This window comes from Labrus mixtus, chromosome 12 (assembly GCF_963584025.1).
Source record: "Labrus mixtus chromosome 12, fLabMix1.1, whole genome shotgun sequence".
Taxonomy (NCBI): domain Eukaryota; kingdom Metazoa; phylum Chordata; class Actinopteri; order Labriformes; family Labridae; genus Labrus; species Labrus mixtus.
In genome coordinates this window covers 6,974,550-6,991,561 of record NC_083623.1, presented here as the reverse complement: position 1 = coordinate 6,991,561, position 17,012 = coordinate 6,974,550, and the positions used below count along the sequence as shown (strand labels likewise).

At 40.9% G+C, this 17,012-nt stretch overlaps 2 protein-coding genes across 3 annotated transcripts; both read left to right on the top strand.

The window, feature by feature from the left end:
- The first annotated feature begins 655 nt into the window (after window positions 1–655).
- On the top strand, window positions 656–4,743 carry abracl (ABRA C-terminal like). Its single transcript, XM_061051717.1, has 3 exons — window positions 656–786; window positions 1,693–1,758; window positions 3,210–4,743. The coding sequence occupies exons 1-3, from the start codon at window positions 678–680 to the stop codon at window positions 3,392–3,394; spliced, it is 360 nt and encodes a 119-aa protein (XP_060907700.1). The 5' UTR covers window positions 656–677; the 3' UTR covers window positions 3,395–4,743.
- A 1,917-nt stretch (window positions 4,744–6,660) lies between these two features.
- Window positions 6,661–16,219, top strand: heca (hdc homolog, cell cycle regulator). Of its 2 annotated transcripts, none has more exons than XM_061051714.1 (5): window positions 6,661–7,087; window positions 10,000–11,035; window positions 12,182–12,348; window positions 14,227–14,381; window positions 15,645–16,219. In XM_061051714.1, the coding sequence occupies exons 1-5, from the start codon at window positions 6,946–6,948 to the stop codon at window positions 15,807–15,809; spliced, it is 1,665 nt and encodes a 554-aa protein (XP_060907697.1). In that variant the 5' UTR covers window positions 6,661–6,945; the 3' UTR covers window positions 15,810–16,219. The 2 variants fall into 2 exon arrangements, with proteins under 2 accessions (XP_060907697.1, XP_060907698.1); XM_061051715.1 differs by lacking the exon at window positions 6,661–7,087 and adding an exon at window positions 7,110–7,350.
- The last annotated feature ends 793 nt before the right edge of the window (window positions 16,220–17,012 follow it).

Below are 17,012 nucleotides of genomic sequence, written 5' to 3'. Positions count from 1 at the left end.
TAAAATCGAACATATCAAAAATACAAAACAAAATGAAAAGCATGAAAATACAATAAACAAAAAACAATGTTCAAATTATTTCACAAAAAAAGAAAAAGCAAATTACATATATCCAACTGATATGCCTGAAAAAGGAGTAGGAAGAAGTATTATTAGTAGTACAATTTGCTATACTATATTTATGATACTATATTTGATATTTACAATCCAATCATTTTCCATACATATACACAACTTGATATACTATGATTTTTTATAATTTATATAATCCATATATCTATATATACATACATATCTATTTGTACAATTTGATGTACTATATTTACATTTTATATATTTATACAATCATTATATCTTTACAGTTTGGTCAGTTACGTGCCTTATTGTGAATAAAATTATCCTTCATAAAATCAAAACGGATGACTTTTTTAAAGATTCACCCCCGTACCGTGTGTGCCGATCAAGACATGAGCTAATCAGACCAATTTCGTTTTTTGAACTAGGCTGTAAGCATGCTAATTTTTATGTAAAAACTGTCTTTTTTTGAATGGGGTGTGTATGTGACTTACTGTGCTTCTGCAGCCAGCCTCAAGCGGACACTCGATGAACTAGATTTTGCACTTCCGCATTGGCTTCATTTTTCAACACCGGATGTTCCTGCTTGGTCTCTCCAATATATGAGAAGCGACATTTCCGAGCAGACATTGAACGCAGCGAGATTATCCACCGGTGCTGATTCATCAGAAAGTCGTCCATCATCTGCTAAAACTCGAGGAGATTTAGAAGGTAAATATGACTTTGACTTTTTAGAAATCATTTCCCACTCACATGTTTAATCAGTGTTTCAGTCCGAAACTCTCCCAGCTCCTTCACAGGATCACTTGTAGAAGCTAACAATACCGGCGAGCTCGTTTCTGCTGCTTTACAGAAACTCTACATTGTCCCCGAAGTTATTTAAAACACGTCCTTATAGTGAATCATCATCTGCATTCAAGAATGACTTTATGTCACTAAAATGAACGAGTTACAACATGCCTTTTGTGACGTGTGATGGCTAGCTGGGAGTGCTAACGCCCCATTTCCGCATTGATGATAATCCGCCCTGTTCATGTTGAAATGCACAGTTAATGCAATCATTTCCTTTTAATTTATCACTGCTTTTGTTTTTGTTTATTCGTACAAATACGCATTTATTCACTACCTTCCAACAACAACAACAAAAAAAAATCCAAAAGGGAGAATTAAAAAAAAAAACAGACTCCCTTTACAAATCTGTCGATATTGAAATATCTTGTTAATAATCTGGTGTTTAATCAAAATAGCCTTTTATTCTGAAAAACCACCACAGTGTTGATAATTCGGCATGAAGAAAACTACTAAAACTTGTTTGTTTAGTGAATATTTTTGGGGGGATAATGAGCCACACTGTGTTCAAGTTGGTAGGTTCCCATGGTAACATGTTTGTAATAAGCTCTTCTTTGTGGCTTTAAATGTATGCCGAATTGAGGGATGGACTTTTAGCAACATGGTGCTAAACTAAGAAGAGCAACTGCATGTACTTTTTAAAAGCAACATGAAATGAAAATCTGAATGAGTGGAGTTTGTGGTTTGTCCAAAATGCAAGATTAGTGTTGATAATTTCTGCCACCAAAGCTTACTGAACTTGTAACCTTTGTTTTGTCACCCTTACAGCAACAATGAATGTCTCTCATGAAGTCAGTCTGCTGGTGCAGGAGATTGAGCGACTCGGCTCTAAAAGTGAGTTCATTCTTATTGAAGTGCTTTCCTATAGCTGTACCTTTTTTACGTCTTGCATAACCTACTGTTTTGTACAAATAAACAATATTTATCGATAAGATAACAATATAATAGTTGCAGCGATATAAAGATATCATTTTGTATTATCCTTGCAGCCCGAGGACACCATTACTAGTGATTACATTGAACTTTAATACAGTGTTATTAACACAAATGTGTATTTGTAAAATGTATGTTAATAAGATGTTATTTAAAATGAGCTTTACCCTGTAAGTATTTTTCCATTATATCTGGTGCAACTCCATGACTAACACATTAGGTCAATGTTTCCCCGAGTGTCAGAACAATAGGTGGCTTTCATCATTCATTCATTACATTCTGCCAACACGCCATCGACGTAGTAGAAGGGCTTTATTGCTCCGGTTCGTCTTCTCTGACATTGTGGCCGGTGACGCAATGTGTCGCAAATCTCGCGGTTCGGATCAAATCGCACGTTTTTGTCATGGGTCTGAACATTTCTGGGATCAGCCAGAGAAAACAAAAATAATCTGTAATTATTAAACTTCCTCAGCTAGCCATTACTCAAACTTTGCATTTTTAAATAGAAATCAAATTGCTTCTCCATGCATCTTAAAAATATATCACTCACTCATTATTCTTCACTATATGTAGTGCTGCAATTCCAATAATAATATTAATACACGCAGTTAGATAAACATGAACTCTGCTTTTTATTTAGAAAAAAAAATCAAAGTAGTCCTACAACTGACTGTATTTTAAAAACCTGCATCCTTTCAATACCAGTATTTATTACCCCCAGTCATGAACATCATATGGACACTAAGTAGAAATCTTTCTGTGATTATCGTGTTTGACACACACACACACACACACACACACACACACACACACACACACACACACACACACACACACACACACACACAGAGTCACTTTAATCACTTGTCACTTTATCTTGTCATTCTCTGTAAATACTGTCTCAATTCTCAATTCCCCCCTGCTAACTTCATCATTCATTTTGTACTTGTATATACCCCTTGTTTTTTTATTTTTATTTTATTTTATTTTATTTTATTTTATTTTATTTTATTTTTTATTTATTTATTCTGTTTAATGTGTATTTTGTATTTTCGAGCTTTCTTGTCTGTGCTGCTGTAACGCCCGAATTTCCCCTCTGGGGATCAATAAAGTATTATCCTACTATCCTACTATCTTACACACACACACACACACACACACACACCGCTCATTTAGAGTATGTGTGTGTATCAGTGCACTGGCTGACTCCCTCCACTGTCCTGTCTCTAAAATAAAGGCATAAAACGCTTCAAAATAAAAATTAACATATCTGCTGCCAATAAAGTGTAACAAAATAAACAATCCCTATTATTTTATAATAAATGTTCATCTGTACCTCTCTCTTGTTACAGATGCTGATGGTCAAACCACTGTGAAGTTTGGCGTGTTGTTCAACGACGACAAGTGTGCCAACATCTTCGAGGCGTTGGTGGGCACCCTGAGGGCCGCCAAGAGGAAGAAGGTGGTCCAGTTCGAGGGCGAGTTGCTCCTGCAGGGCGTCCACGACAATGTCGACATCGTCCTGCTCCAACAATGAGGCCAAAGATGTCGGACCTCATGGGCTTCTAGCTGCTGTTGGTAATTTCTCCAAATACTGAGTTTCCGCAGTGTACCGGCTTATCCCTGAGCTTCTGTTTCCAGTCATTTCTCTTCATGCGCAAGACTCAGTATTTTCATTTTAACATTGTGACCAAACCCATTCGATCAAACAGTACACTTACGGACCAAGCCGGCTTACTGTCGCTAACAGAATCACACCAAGGTGTTGAATATTTTTGATTTTACCACCTGCATTTATAGTTTCAGATGTTCGAGGGACGGTTCTCTCATTCTCAGGCGCTGCTGTTTTATCAACCACGAATCAGACATGTCATTTTGATACACTTTTAACACTTCAAACGCACAAATCAGAATTGTATTCATTTGTTTAATGCAATTTATTTGGGTGTTTTCGTTCATTTTTAGGCGCCAAATGCCTCTCTTGATTGTACTGTGTCAGGCCAAAGACACAGTGGTAATAATACTGGCTAGATTTAGCAACTTCCACACATCTAGACTGGAGAACCGACTGACTGTTTGTTTCCGTCAGGGACATTTGTTTTTAAAGCTGCACTCGGCAAATGTCGGTGCAGCTTTAAAAACAACAACTAGAGCGCGTGTCCACCCAGTGGCGGTCCCATTTATTGTTTACATGAGCTATTAAGACTACCTCTTGTGGACTTTGCAAAAAGACATTATAACACCAGTGCTAAGTGAAATCTAAGAACGATTCCCTCTTAGAAACTACAACGACAAAGTGCATTTCAAGAAAGATTTTTGCACCTTTTTGTACTTACTGCAAACTGCTAGTGTAGTTTTTATTCCATCTTTTTTACAAGTGGTCAATAATGACTTTTTCTCTGCTTAAAAAGAAAAAAAAAATCTCCAAATCTGTTTGCCTTTCGTAAGAAATGGTTGGTGAGCGAATGCCTAAAGTATTCCGTGTGCAATTTCTATTAGTGTTTAATTACAGGGTGATTGGTGCCAAATGCAGAAGATGAATTTGTAATGTTTCTCAGGACCAAAACCTACCAAACTATGTTTAATAATTGTCCTGTAAGGTGTCTTGGAAGATGTGCATTTATAGTTTAATTTAATTTTCTCAGTCTTTGTTTTGTACTGTAGGTCAATGGATACTTGCAGATCAGACCAGGCTGACGAGCTTGATCCCCCCCGATCAGAGCTCTTAATGTGTGGGTGATTTATTATGTTTGTTGAAGAAGGGGTTCAATTTGTGATTGAATATTGATTCAATATCATCGATGTAAATTTGACTCCTTCTAGCCTCCATACAGCTCACATCGGGGTTTGTATGGAGGCCAAGAGGAGTCAAACAATAAGGCAAAAGAGAAATTATAAAACGTATAATTCCATGGGCGAAAAACAGTAAAGACATAATGCAGCACAACAGTCCAATGATTTTATTACACCAGGCCCGGATCAATTCAAAGTTTAATTCAAAATGCCAATGCCTGATCATCACAAATAAGTTGGCCTGGCCGATACAGCTCTGCGATTGGCTGCCCACCAATTTTGACCAAAGCAACAGCTAGTCATGCGTCTGTTTCTACCTGGTTTATGAAACATGCATTATGAAATTAAATATATTTTTGAAGAAAAAAAAAAGACTTCCTGACACAAAATGTTTGCGTTATTACAAAAAAAAAGAATCCTCATTGTTATTGTTAAAAAAGCAAAATCATATTTGTTGATTTAAATTTGACATCTTTGGGTCTCCATAGATTGGGTTAGATGGCTTTATCCCAGTGATAGTGAGAGCAAAGATTTGTGATGGATAAACACCAGGAGGAGTAAACAATCCCTCAATGTTCCCCTTGACAACTGTTGTGCCTTTCTGCATTTTGTAATGATTTTTCTCTTCTTCTCATTACACATTTGCCCTCCATATCACCCACACAAAATGCTAATATCATTTAAAAAAAAAAACAAGGCATGTTGTCAACCATGTGTCACCACATCTTATCTGCAAGTGTTTCAAAGACCAATCTCACATTCTCTGCTGTTTTGTCGACCTAGCTAAATCTTACAGGTTCAGGTTTTTTTTTTTTTTCCGGCTTGACTTGAATTATTTGTTATGTTTGTTTTCTAAATCAAAGACTAATTCACTCTCCACTGGATTGTACTCTGAACACCTCTGATTGCAAAGACTGATCAATACTTTTCCAAGGTCAAGGTATCCAAATCATGAAATCAACTGAAATACCGCCTAGCTGAGATAAAATACAAACAATGTAGGCTGAGAGTTATGGATATAGGAAGAGAAAATCATTGAGGGAGGGAGAAACATGCTGTTTTCATCACTGTTGTGTTGGATTATCCTGCTGTCGTTGCTCTGGAGAGATTTTTTTTCAGAAGGCCTCGAAGAACATAAATGCAGAGAGAACAATGAATGTCAACATTTAGCAAGAGGAGAAAGTTATGATCGGAGCTGTGCCAATACCTCGAGCCATTTCTGTGATCCAGTGGGATGCCTGCATGATGTGTTCAAGTGCGTCATTACTGTCTTTTGTATTGGCAATAATACAGACCAGAGTTTTCTGTTATCCACCGAGGAATAAAATCTTTACACTTGAAGCCTTGAACCTGCTTTGCTGCGTACTTTTTTTTTTAGCTATATCTGAATTGTGTGTCAATTGTTTCCTCATCACTTTATAATATTGTTTCTGTGTTAATCGCAGCTTTCATTTCCTTTTTTTACAAATACATTTTACACAACATACAAGTTGGCTGCAATAATCTGTTTTACGTTTTATGCCAAACTTAATAATGCTATAAAAGTTAAAGTTGATAAAAGTGAATATTTTGCTTTGAAGTAGTTTATTATTGTCATTCCCAGTCTTTTAAATTAAAGGAAAATGTGTAATTTAAATGTTTAGTTATGATCAAGCTCTTAGTTGGAAGTTACAAATGAATAACTTTTTGTTGCATTTTAAGACGGGAGACATCCTGCAACAAAAAAAAAAAACACATAAATCAACATTTACCGCCACAAAATCTTTAATCTTTTTATTTGTATTCTAAATTTATTTTTATTAAGTTAATATTTGGCTTTATTACAAGTGTATTTTTAAGGTTCCCAGTAAACCCAGTCGGTTCTTGTATGTGAAATATTTCTGATCGTTTGTGGGCCACCCGAGGGTTTTGAGTGTGGTGAAAGTCCGAGGTTTCCCACAGGACCCGGAATGCAGCACAAAAATCCGTTGACTGCCAACTTGGGGGGCGGGGTCCTGTGACGTCAGGGGGTGGAAGAAAACAGCGGAGCAGGAATCAAAACAAGAGACGGACACGCCTTCGCTCTTAAAGGTTATAGCAGCTTATTCCTTATAGCTGCTGCTGTCAAGAGCTTCACACTAACCCGCCTACCGTCCACGAGGAGACCCCCCCCCCCCCAAAAAAAAAAAAAAAAAAACAACAACAACACAAAGAGAAAACACTGCAGGAATGGAGTCCACAGAAATGTCAGACGGCGGTGACAGCAGCCGCTGATAGAGGTCGTAAATAACACTTGACGGCCGCGAATCGCGTAAAATGCCCAACCAGAAGAACAACAAGGGAAAGAAAAGCAAACGCACTAACAGTAGCGGAGATGAGCAGGAAAATGGAGCCTGTGCGGCCCCAACAGGAGGCGCGGCCGCGGCGTCGGCTGCACCCAGAAACGATCGCTCAAGTGGTAAGAGAGGAAACGGACACACAGATGTAGAAGTTTGGTGATGCTGTCTTCCTGCCAGTGGAAGCCCTGTCTTGTCTGTGCGACTGTGACATGCATGCACTGCGACGTTGCCAGTGTCTCTAACCCACCCCCCACTTCTCACGTCTTCTCCACACCTCGCAAAACTTCTATTTAAAAAAAATGCATCAATTAGACGGTCCGCCGAATGTCGGTAAATATACGCCACGCTGGGCGATCACGACTTGAGGCCTCGCATGAATGGAGTGAGGTTTTTTTGGGGGGGTTGGTGGTTTGTGTGTGATCCAGCAAGTAGCTAGTACTCAACTGCACTGAAACAAGGGCTTGTTTTTATTTCTTTGCGCTGATATTGGGCATGTTCGGTTTGTTTTGGTGCGAGGGTTGTAGGCGCAGGAGGCACAGAAGTTGGATTATTATTGAAGCAGGTGCTGCTTGGTGGGTTGAATGGTTGCAGAATTGAAGAGTGGTTGTTGAATTGTCGAAAATAGTCATTAGTCATATTTTTACAGGTTTCAGTAGGACCCGATAGGCAACAGATCCTTAAATTGTCAGATTTGTGAATGGATTTTGGCGGGTGAAAAAGAAGCTCCTCTGCAAAAACGATTTTTGAACTATTAATGTGGCGTTGTTGTCAAATGTAGCCTCTGTGGGGGTCCTAATGAAACAATGCAGCGATCGTTTCAGTGTCATCACGTTCAAATGAGTGATCGGTGGTGTTACATGGCAGTGTGTGTGCTTTTCTGCAGGCCTCAGCTGTCTCTGCCTGACGCGCACCTCAAAGTCCACACAGTTTTTGGATGTGGCCTTCCTCAAAGAGTAGTACTGACACCTCGCCGCTTGTGTGCGCACAGACTTTGAGTTGCTTGAAAAAGTCACCCTGCTTGGCTGCATGTACACTTTCAAAAAAAAAAAAAAAAAAAGTGGGGAAACAAATGCGTTTGAAAAATAGTGGAGGATTAAAAAAAATAGGCGTTGGAGCTAGTGTTCATTTGTGTTTAACATTAGTGATTCAGTTCAGTCTACTTGTTTTATAACTCCAAGGGAGATTGTAGAGTCTGCTTGGGCCCTAAGCAAATGCACTGGGGGCCCCTCCCAACTAGCATTCATCATCTTTCTGTTAAAAAATAATCTGACACCATCGCCAACTTTAAGTGACACATTTAAGTTTTATTGGGGTGCAACAACAGAGTACTGTCAGATGGGACCCCCTTTAGGGAGGTTTTCTACTGTCATTGTAAACTTCTGAGTCACTGCTACATATGGTTTTGAAGTTTGTCAGTCCTCGGTTTGGGGCCCCCCTACTGGTCTGGGGTCCCAAGCAGTTGCCTGCCTCCTTGCCTGTTGACAAGCAGCCCCTCAAAACACATTACACAGAACTTTAATATGTACATTTTATAAACTATTTGTATTCATTTTCCCAACAGCAAGTGTTTTTATTATTATTTTTTAAATAAATAGAATTATTCTATGATTTAATAGTCGACTTAATTAAAAGAAAACAATGAACAACAAAAGGAAACGTTACAGTGTAAGGATTAAGCTTCACAAACATGGCGTTTGAAAAGCCTTTTTACTTGTTTTTAAGCGTAAATCATGAGTCATGAGTCGGCAATTAAGTTTGGATATTGGCACATGTGGGAGGACGTTTACACCAATTCTGAAAATATCTGTGATAGGCTGCACTCAGGCTTAAATCAGCCCATACTGTTGGAGACCAATTTATCTGGCAGGACCTGATTTCAGTTTGTCACAACTTTATGTTCATGCGAAGGATTTTAATTAAGTGAACAACGATCAAGAAAATCAGCACATTGTAGCCCAGAATGAAAAGAAATGTGTATTTTTAAGTCAGCACAGAAACCTCTTTTGCGTGCGCCCAGATTTCTGTCTGAGAGCTGAGAGTGCAGTTGTCTGCTAAGATGATACAAAGGGCTAAAAATGTGAAGAAACATTTATTTTTAATTACTTTGTGGTGACTTTAGAAAGACATAGTGGTTTAAAAAAAAAGAAGCTTTGACAGTGTGTCGGAAAAGGAAAGCGGAAACGACCCCCCCCCCCCCCCCCCCCCATACACCCACAGCGTTTTATCATGAGCTTCCTCTGTTACAGACTGTGAGCCCACATTTGGTTGATTCACATCCAGACTTGACAGTTGGCAGGGTTTGAATAGAGCCGCTCTCAGGCTTCGGTGGCCTGGTTGAATTTCCTAAAACCAATGGCAGCAAGTATACACTGAAATGTCTCTGTAAACATTTTCACCTCAGGTGGTGTTGTCGATGTGTGGTGATGATCTTTGATTCAGACAGTGGATTAAAAAGAACCTTTATCGGCAATTTATGTTTTCATGCAAAAGGGTCAAACATGTGGTCGTTCCAGTGGATGAAATGCAATGATTATCTTCTTGTTATTTAGGAAAGAAAATGAGGATTCTTTGGGTTTAAGACAGTCAGACTTAAAAATAGAAGCAATTTATTCAACATTTTCACACACTCATTTTTACATGTATAGACTATTAATCAGTTTAAAGTGAAAGTTGTCTTTATACAAATGGATATTGATGACAGCAACTGATTCATTTCAAGATCATTTTCTTAATAAGAATCAACATTTTTCACAATTTCTGAGAATTAAAAGTGAAGTCTTTGACTGCTTGTTTAGTTTAATCATCCAACCACAGGAGAAAAGATTGATTGAGGGGGAAAAATGGCAGATTAGTATGAGAATAAAAAGTAGTTTCATTCCTGAGTATTATTATGTTTGGGTTACAATGAGCAGTTTAAAGATGCTTTTTGTTTATTATTAAATCAGCAAAGCGAATAATCAAATCAAGGCTTTCAACGAGGACTCAACAGATTCATCCTCTCTCTTCCCCCCCTCTTGTTTTACTCACCCAGAGGTCCAGTGTGCGACGCCTCTCGGCTGCAGCCTGGGTCGCCCGATCAACCTGGACAAGGACGACTACCAGCGGGTGCTCTGCAACAGTGAGATCTGCCCGTACGGCAACTGGATGCACCTGCAGTGTTTCTACGAGTGGGAGAGCTCCATCCTGGTCCAGTTCAACTGCATCGGCCGGGCGCGCTCCTGGAACGAGAAGCAGTGCCGGCAGAACATGTGGACGAAGAAGGGCTACGACCTGGCCTTCAGGTTCTGCTCGTGCCGCTGCGGCCAGGGCCACCTGAAGAAAGACACCGACTGGTACCAGGTGAAGCGCGCGCACGACGAGCGCAAGAAGAAGCCGTCGGAGAGGAGCATGGGGAGGAACGGGGCCAGCGGAGGAGCGGCGGGGCCAGGGGACGGCTTCTTTGAGGAGCCCAAGAAAAGCAAAACACCGGGAGGAGCAGTGGGAGGAGGTAAACTCCTACACAGAGCTTCTAGTCAGGATTTACCTCGCAGACAATCAGTGGATCGTCAGAACTCCACAGAGAGAGGAGCAGCAGGAGGTGCCTTTTGCCTGGGACCTCCTCAGAAGTCTCCCTGTGGCTCTCCGGGACAGTCTCCTCCAGCGGGCTTCCCTTTCTCCCCCACCGGTCCCCTCGGAATGGGAGGCGGAGCAGCAGCAGCAGCAATGCGAGGTTCCCGTCCGCTGGGGGAGTTCCTCAAATCGGCCGTCCACATGGACCCGCAGAGGAAGCACCTCCTGGTCGGGGGAGCTCTCAGTCGGGGCGGCAGCTGCTCGATGGGCGCCTCGGGGGGTGCATCTCACCTGGACCCCGGGTCTGTTCTCCCCCTGCCTCTCTCCTTCGCCCTCCCGCTCCACCACCGCCTCACCTCCGGCAGCGTGGCCGACGGCACCCACTCCCACCCAGTGCAGTTCCTGAGGAGGCTGGACCTCTCGGAGCTCCTCACCCACATCCCCCGACACAAACTCAACACCTACCATGTCCGCATGGAGGACGACGCCCAGGCAGGCCAGGGAGAAGAGCTGCGCAGGTAAAACTGTGAAATGTTTTTAAGATCTCGAGAAATTGGCAACCCATTCTGGGTCTTTGGTGATCATCAAATTTTAATAAACCAAAGACAAGAACAGAAAAAAGTCAAATGTGCACGACAAAAAGAATAGATTTTTAATGTCTGTCGCATAAGGAAACATCAATTCAAGAATACTGCAAGCCCGATGCTGAGCTGGCTATGCTGCTGTTGGACGGTTTCAAACTGGTAAAACTATTGCCGTGAAAGTAGGCATTATGATCTGTCTCGCAGCTAATGGGAACGCAACAGACCGACGGTGGAATGTACATCCCTGCAGATATTATTCATAAAAGACGCTCTGCTTGTCTAAGAGTGGAAGGCGTTATCAGTATGTGTGCTTTACGACAGTGTAGTTGCGCTCAAAGACCTTCGTTGGGTGCCAAAGCACACCAAACTAAATTCCTCCATACTGTTGCTTTAAAGATCACATGGTATCCTCCTTTTCAACAAGCTTAAATAAGTTCCAGAGGTCCCCAAAACATGTCTGTAAAGTATCAAAAGTCCACTCTCATCCTGTATTTGATCCTATAAAGGCCTCTATTTCAGCCCTGCTCAGAACAGGCTGTTTCTGTGTCTGTAGCTTTAAATGCAAATGAGCTGTGTTTGACCACGCCCCTCTGGATGGGTTTTGGTGGCTTGTGCTTTCTTGCACAAAGCACAATTGTTTAAAGTGAATAGGCAGATTCAGATGGCAGAGCAACACACAGCTGTGGGAGTGTCACCCACCTGGGGGGAGGGGTTACTGCCCCTTGTGATGTCACAAAGGGAAGATCTCCAAACGGCCTGTTTGAGCACACATTTTCTGAAAAGTGGAGCAGGGAAAAGACGGGAGAGGATGGACTTTTCTCATATTTGGGGGGGGGGGGTTTGTAGACAAGCTAGGGCCAAGTCATACCTGCCAAAAGAAAGCAGAATGAGACTTTTTCTTGTTAAATTTCACCACTTACGAATTTACAGGACAAGATCAGCAACGATAAAAAGTACTGCTTTGTTCACAGGGGTCACCAAGACCAACACAAACGGTCCTCACATGAGCTCTACTACAATATGCCTACTGGTGAGGGCTTGTCTCGGCCAAACTCTGAGTCTGCTCTTGTCTTTCTGTAGGTTCATCCTGTCGGCCCTCAGTGCGAGTCAGAGAAACGTGGTGAACTGTGCGCTGTGCCACAGAACGCTGCCCGTGTTCGAGCAGTTTCCTCTGGTGGACGGGACTCTGTTTCTCAGCCCTTCACGCCACGACGAGATTGAGTACGACGTCCCCTGCCACCTTCAAGGTCAGAACTGTTTTTTTGATGATCACAGCGCGAGAGTCGACATTATATCACACTGATGCTACATGTACGGAGTTAACATCGCTGGGAGAGTGCAGAATTTTGATCGATTGGGGGCTTAAGCCGATCCCAGCTGTCATTGGGGAGAAGCGGGGTACAACCTGGTCAATCACAGGGCTGACATAAAGAGACAACCAGCAACACTCACATCTACGCACAGTTTAGAGTCACCAATTAACCTAACTGTGGGAGAAAGTGGGAGTACCTGGAGAGAACCCATCCATCCATGCACAGAGAGAACATGCAAACTCCACACAGAAGGGCACCTGTCCTACGGGGATTTGAACCAGGAACCTCCTCGCTATGAGGCAACAGCGCTGACCACTGCACCACCATGCAGTCCCAAAAAAAAAAAACTATCAAGATCAAATTTACTAGAAATGAAATTAGCAGAAGCTCGGATAAATGTTCAAGACAAGGAAAAAGTGTTTCAGAAAATACTTCTGTCAAATCACAACATGTTTCTTTTAGTTACACAGAGACTTTCTTTGGATTCAAATACGGGTCTGTTGGTTCTTTGTCCTCCGCTTTGGTCTTTGGATCATTTTGGATGTAATGCAATGAAATTAATTCAGACATTAATGGTCCCCAAAATTCATAGAAAACATCAACAAGGCAATCACTCGAGTCGATTGCATTGCGCCTGCTTTTGCTTTTCATACAGACTTTTATTAACCGAAGCATGGTGATACGTCATTGGTCAATACAGTTTTGACTACGAATGTACTACAAACACAAAAACAAGAACATTTCCCATGTTTGAAAATCCAGATTACAGAGTTTTTAATTTTTTTATAGAATCTGTAAATAGAGATTATTGTCAATATGAGCATGTTATCATATTGTTGTGAGCATTTATCCTGAAGCTCCACTAAGACCATGTTGAGCCTCACAGAGCACTTCAATTAAGAGTTTAAAAACAAGATAAATGAGTCAACACATGTGTCATTTGTTTACAGGGTTAATCTGAAAAAATACTGTGATGTGTTATGAGGCTCAGTTGCCTGTGGGGGAAAATGACACATTAGTGTTTTAATTAATTCCAATCAACGGCATGTTATTTTTTTCTCCATTAGATATTGACTATGAAAAAAACTTTTTTTTTTTAACAACGTTAGCTTTGCTTTTGTACAACTTCATCATAAATCCATCAATAAGCCCGGTTGTGTTTGTGCGTGGAGACATGAAAGGTTTCCTGCTGGATACGGCTCTGTCCAACATGAATGAGAATTAGCACAGCGGCTGCATGAAGCTCCTTTGATGTTGTTGCCCACAAGCTTTGATATGTGTATGCTCCTCGATATGCATCAGTGAGAAAGGATAAGTTATTCCCTCTTCATGCTTTTGGGACAGCCTGAATATAAATGTGGGAAAAGGAGAGAAATGGATCTTAAAGGAGACCATGCTGTACGGTTAAAAAAAAGAACATTTGGAACTGTGGATTTTACTTTTGTTTGAGAATAAATGAAAATGTGTGAATATATTTTTTTAGAGCAAAGTCTGCAGATGCATTTTTACAACTCAGGTCCACAAGGGGACACCAGATCGACATGATCGTGAATCTTCTTCACTATATGTCTGACTGTGAATGTGTTCATCTTCACAGACATCGGGATGATAAGCTGACGTGTTATTTTAACTCGGTTACAGTCATGATAGTAAACAGTGACAGTTTTATTAGCTTGCTCCCTGTCCACTAGCTCCGGTCTGATTGGACACAGGGCAATTACTGTAATTTGTTTGTAGCAATCCCACTGATTTTGTCATGCAATAAATGTCATATATTTAATCACAATAATATATGTTCTCTTTTCCCAACAGGCAGGTTAATGCACCTGTACGCCATCTGTGTGGACTGTTTAGAAGGCGTCCACAAGATCGTCTGCATCAAGTGCAAGTCACGCTGGGACGGCAGCTGGCATCAACTGGGCACCATGTACACCTACGATATACTGGCTGCTTCACCCTGCTGCCAGGTAGAAACACTTTGACACTGAGAACTAGTTTAATAAAACGTTATAGTTACTGAAAGGTATTTTTTTTTCTGTCCTGTTATTTGCAAGAATGAGAGCTGTAATCGGAGGGGTGGGGGGGATTTTCTGTTTAGCATCCAGGTTCAATTGTGATTTTGAAGATCCTTGAACAAATTTAGAGACAAATATCTACCCGAGTAGTTATTAGAGAACAAATCAAATCAAGTTTATTTGTATAGCACATTTAAAAACAGCTTCATCTGACCAAAGTGCTTTACAGGCAATGCGTAAAAGCAAGAAATAAAAAGATGAATCTATACATATGCATATATATACACATATATAAACATATATATAACATATATATATGCATATACATATACACATGCAGCATACATACATATCACAAACACATACCTACATGCATACACACAGATACATACCTAAGCTCAATTTATGGGGTCTGTTTCAACTTGTTTTAAATGCCAGGGAAAAGAGGTGAGTTTTGAGTTTTTGATTTGAATGGATTTAAGGAGTTGATTTGTCTGATGGAGGGAGGCAGTTGATTCCACAGACGGGGGCCGGCCACTGAGAAGGCGAGGTCACCTCTGAGTTTTCGTTGAGCTCGAGGGACTAACAAGGAGCGACTGTTCAGAGGACTGAAGTGGGCGTGATGGGGTGTAGGGGGTTACAAGTTCTGTTAAATACGGGGGGGGGGGCTGGACCATGCAGTGACTTAAAAACAAGTAATAGAATTTTTAAAATGGACTCTAAGATCTACAAAAACAGAGCTGGGTGAAAACTTGACTTCAGTTCATCAGGTGGCCAAAAAGGTGTCTGAAATGTAAACACGACGAGGAAAAGACGAGACAGCAGGACAAAATATTTACAATTGACCATTTTACAGGAGTGTCAAATATAAATTAAACGTGAATATTTGTCTGTTTTTGTAAGCTCTTGGCACTTGTAAGAGCCATATAAATATATAGAAAAAGTCAAACTTGTTTTTCATATAAGAGTCATTTTTCTGGTAAGCACGTCCAACAAAGTACTACGCCCAATCTCAGCCTCTCAGCGGCTTTATTTTTTCCCTACACACTATCTTCCATTAACATTTGTTTTCCAATAGTAAATAGTATCATAAAATACTTCATGTGTAATTTATCTTTTCCTCAAGTGGGTTCTCTTGTCCCTTGTCTCATAATCTTTTGATTGAGCATCCTGTTCACTGACCCTCGCCCCCCTCTCCTCCCTGTGTCTCCTCAGGCGCGCCTCAACTGTAAGCACTGCGGGAAGCCGGTGGTGGACGTCCGGGTCGGGATGCAGTATTTCTCAGAGTACAGCAACGTCCAGCAGTGCCCCCACTGTGGCAACCTGGACTATCACTTTGTTAAACCCTTCTCCTCCTACAAAGTACTCGAAGCTTATTGACAAATGCTCCTCGTGCGTGCTAGTTACCGTAAGCTGCTTTTGTTCCATTTTGTTTTCTAACACAATCTAGGAAAATATTTTATTTTGGGGGAAGGTGGGGGGGAGGGGGCTTCAGGTGCTTTTATGTTTCCCAGTTCTCTCTCTTTGGATTTTTGTTTTGTAATGTATAGGAAAAGTATGATTCTAGTTTAAAAAAAAAAGAAAAACAAACAAAAAAAAAAAGTTCCAAGACAGTATCTCTTCTGTTAGAGACAGGTGTTGATAAAAGTGTGGAAGTGACATGTGATGTCCAACCAACACGTTTATCTGTGACGATTGAATGTATCCGTACGCCAAATTTGCTTTTATTTTTTTTATTTTTTACCAAAAAAACATAAAGATGAATCTCGAAATAAAGCAGAGAAAGATAAGCAGTCGAGTTTGTTTTCATTTTATCTAAAAAAAACTGTTTGATAAGAAGCACTGTTCCACCTTTGCTGTTGTGACACAAGGTTATTAATCAGTGGACATGAAGTCTTAATAACTTGATCATACTCTTCCATAAGCTGCTCTGAAGTCTCCAGATAATGAAAAGTAAATCCCCCGTGCTGTGAAGTAAGGACTCAAACATCATCAAACATCTAGTCCTGACGGGTCAGGAAGGGGACGAATCAAATGGTGTTCACTCTTCAAGTATGTGCACACAGCTCAATATCATACATCTGTGTGTGGAGTGACACTTCTTACTTCAACACTCTTTATAGGTCGTATATATTTATTTGTATTTAAAGGCTGCGGTAATGTTAAGTTCAAGGTAAAACCAAAGACTGCGTCATTTGAGAAGTGGACGTAGCCAACATGATGTCACTGTAGGTTTGTGGATTACTGCCGGTGAAACCACACGTTTGCAAAATTTGGCTTTTTTCGGCTGTGGCTGAGTTGGTAGAGTCGTCGGAAGATGGAGGGTTTCGATGCCCAGCTCCTGCAGCAACATGTCAAATGTGTCGTTGGGCAAGGCGCTTAACCCTGAATTGCTCTTGCTGCGTCGGCGGCGGCGGCGTATGAATGTGTATTAATGGGATTAGTAGGTGTGACCTGTGGTGTAAAAAACACTTTGAGTAGTCAGAAGACCATCTTGTTTTAGTTTTTTCTGGAGCCAGAAGTGACCATATTTGGACGGATAGGTTTATAAAAAATAAAAAAAAACTCAAGTGCCATCAGTCG

Coding starts and splice junctions, on each gene's coding strand:
- abracl (XM_061051717.1), top strand. CDS start 678: ATGAGAAGCGACATTTCCGAGCAGACATTGAACGCAGCGAGATTATCC. Junction 787..1,692: donor AACTCGAGGAGATTTAGAAG/GTAAATATGACT, acceptor TCACCCTTACAG/CAACAATGAATGTCTCTCAT. Junction 1,759..3,209: donor TGAGCGACTCGGCTCTAAAA/GTGAGTTCATTC, acceptor CTCTTGTTACAG/ATGCTGATGGTCAAACCACT.
- heca (XM_061051714.1), top strand. CDS start 6,946: ATGCCCAACCAGAAGAACAACAAGGGAAAGAAAAGCAAACGCACTAAC. Junction 11,036..12,181: donor CAGGGAGAAGAGCTGCGCAG/GTAAAACTGTGA, acceptor GTCTTTCTGTAG/GTTCATCCTGTCGGCCCTCA. Junction 14,382..15,644: donor CTGCTTCACCCTGCTGCCAG/GTAGAAACACTT, acceptor GTGTCTCCTCAG/GCGCGCCTCAACTGTAAGCA.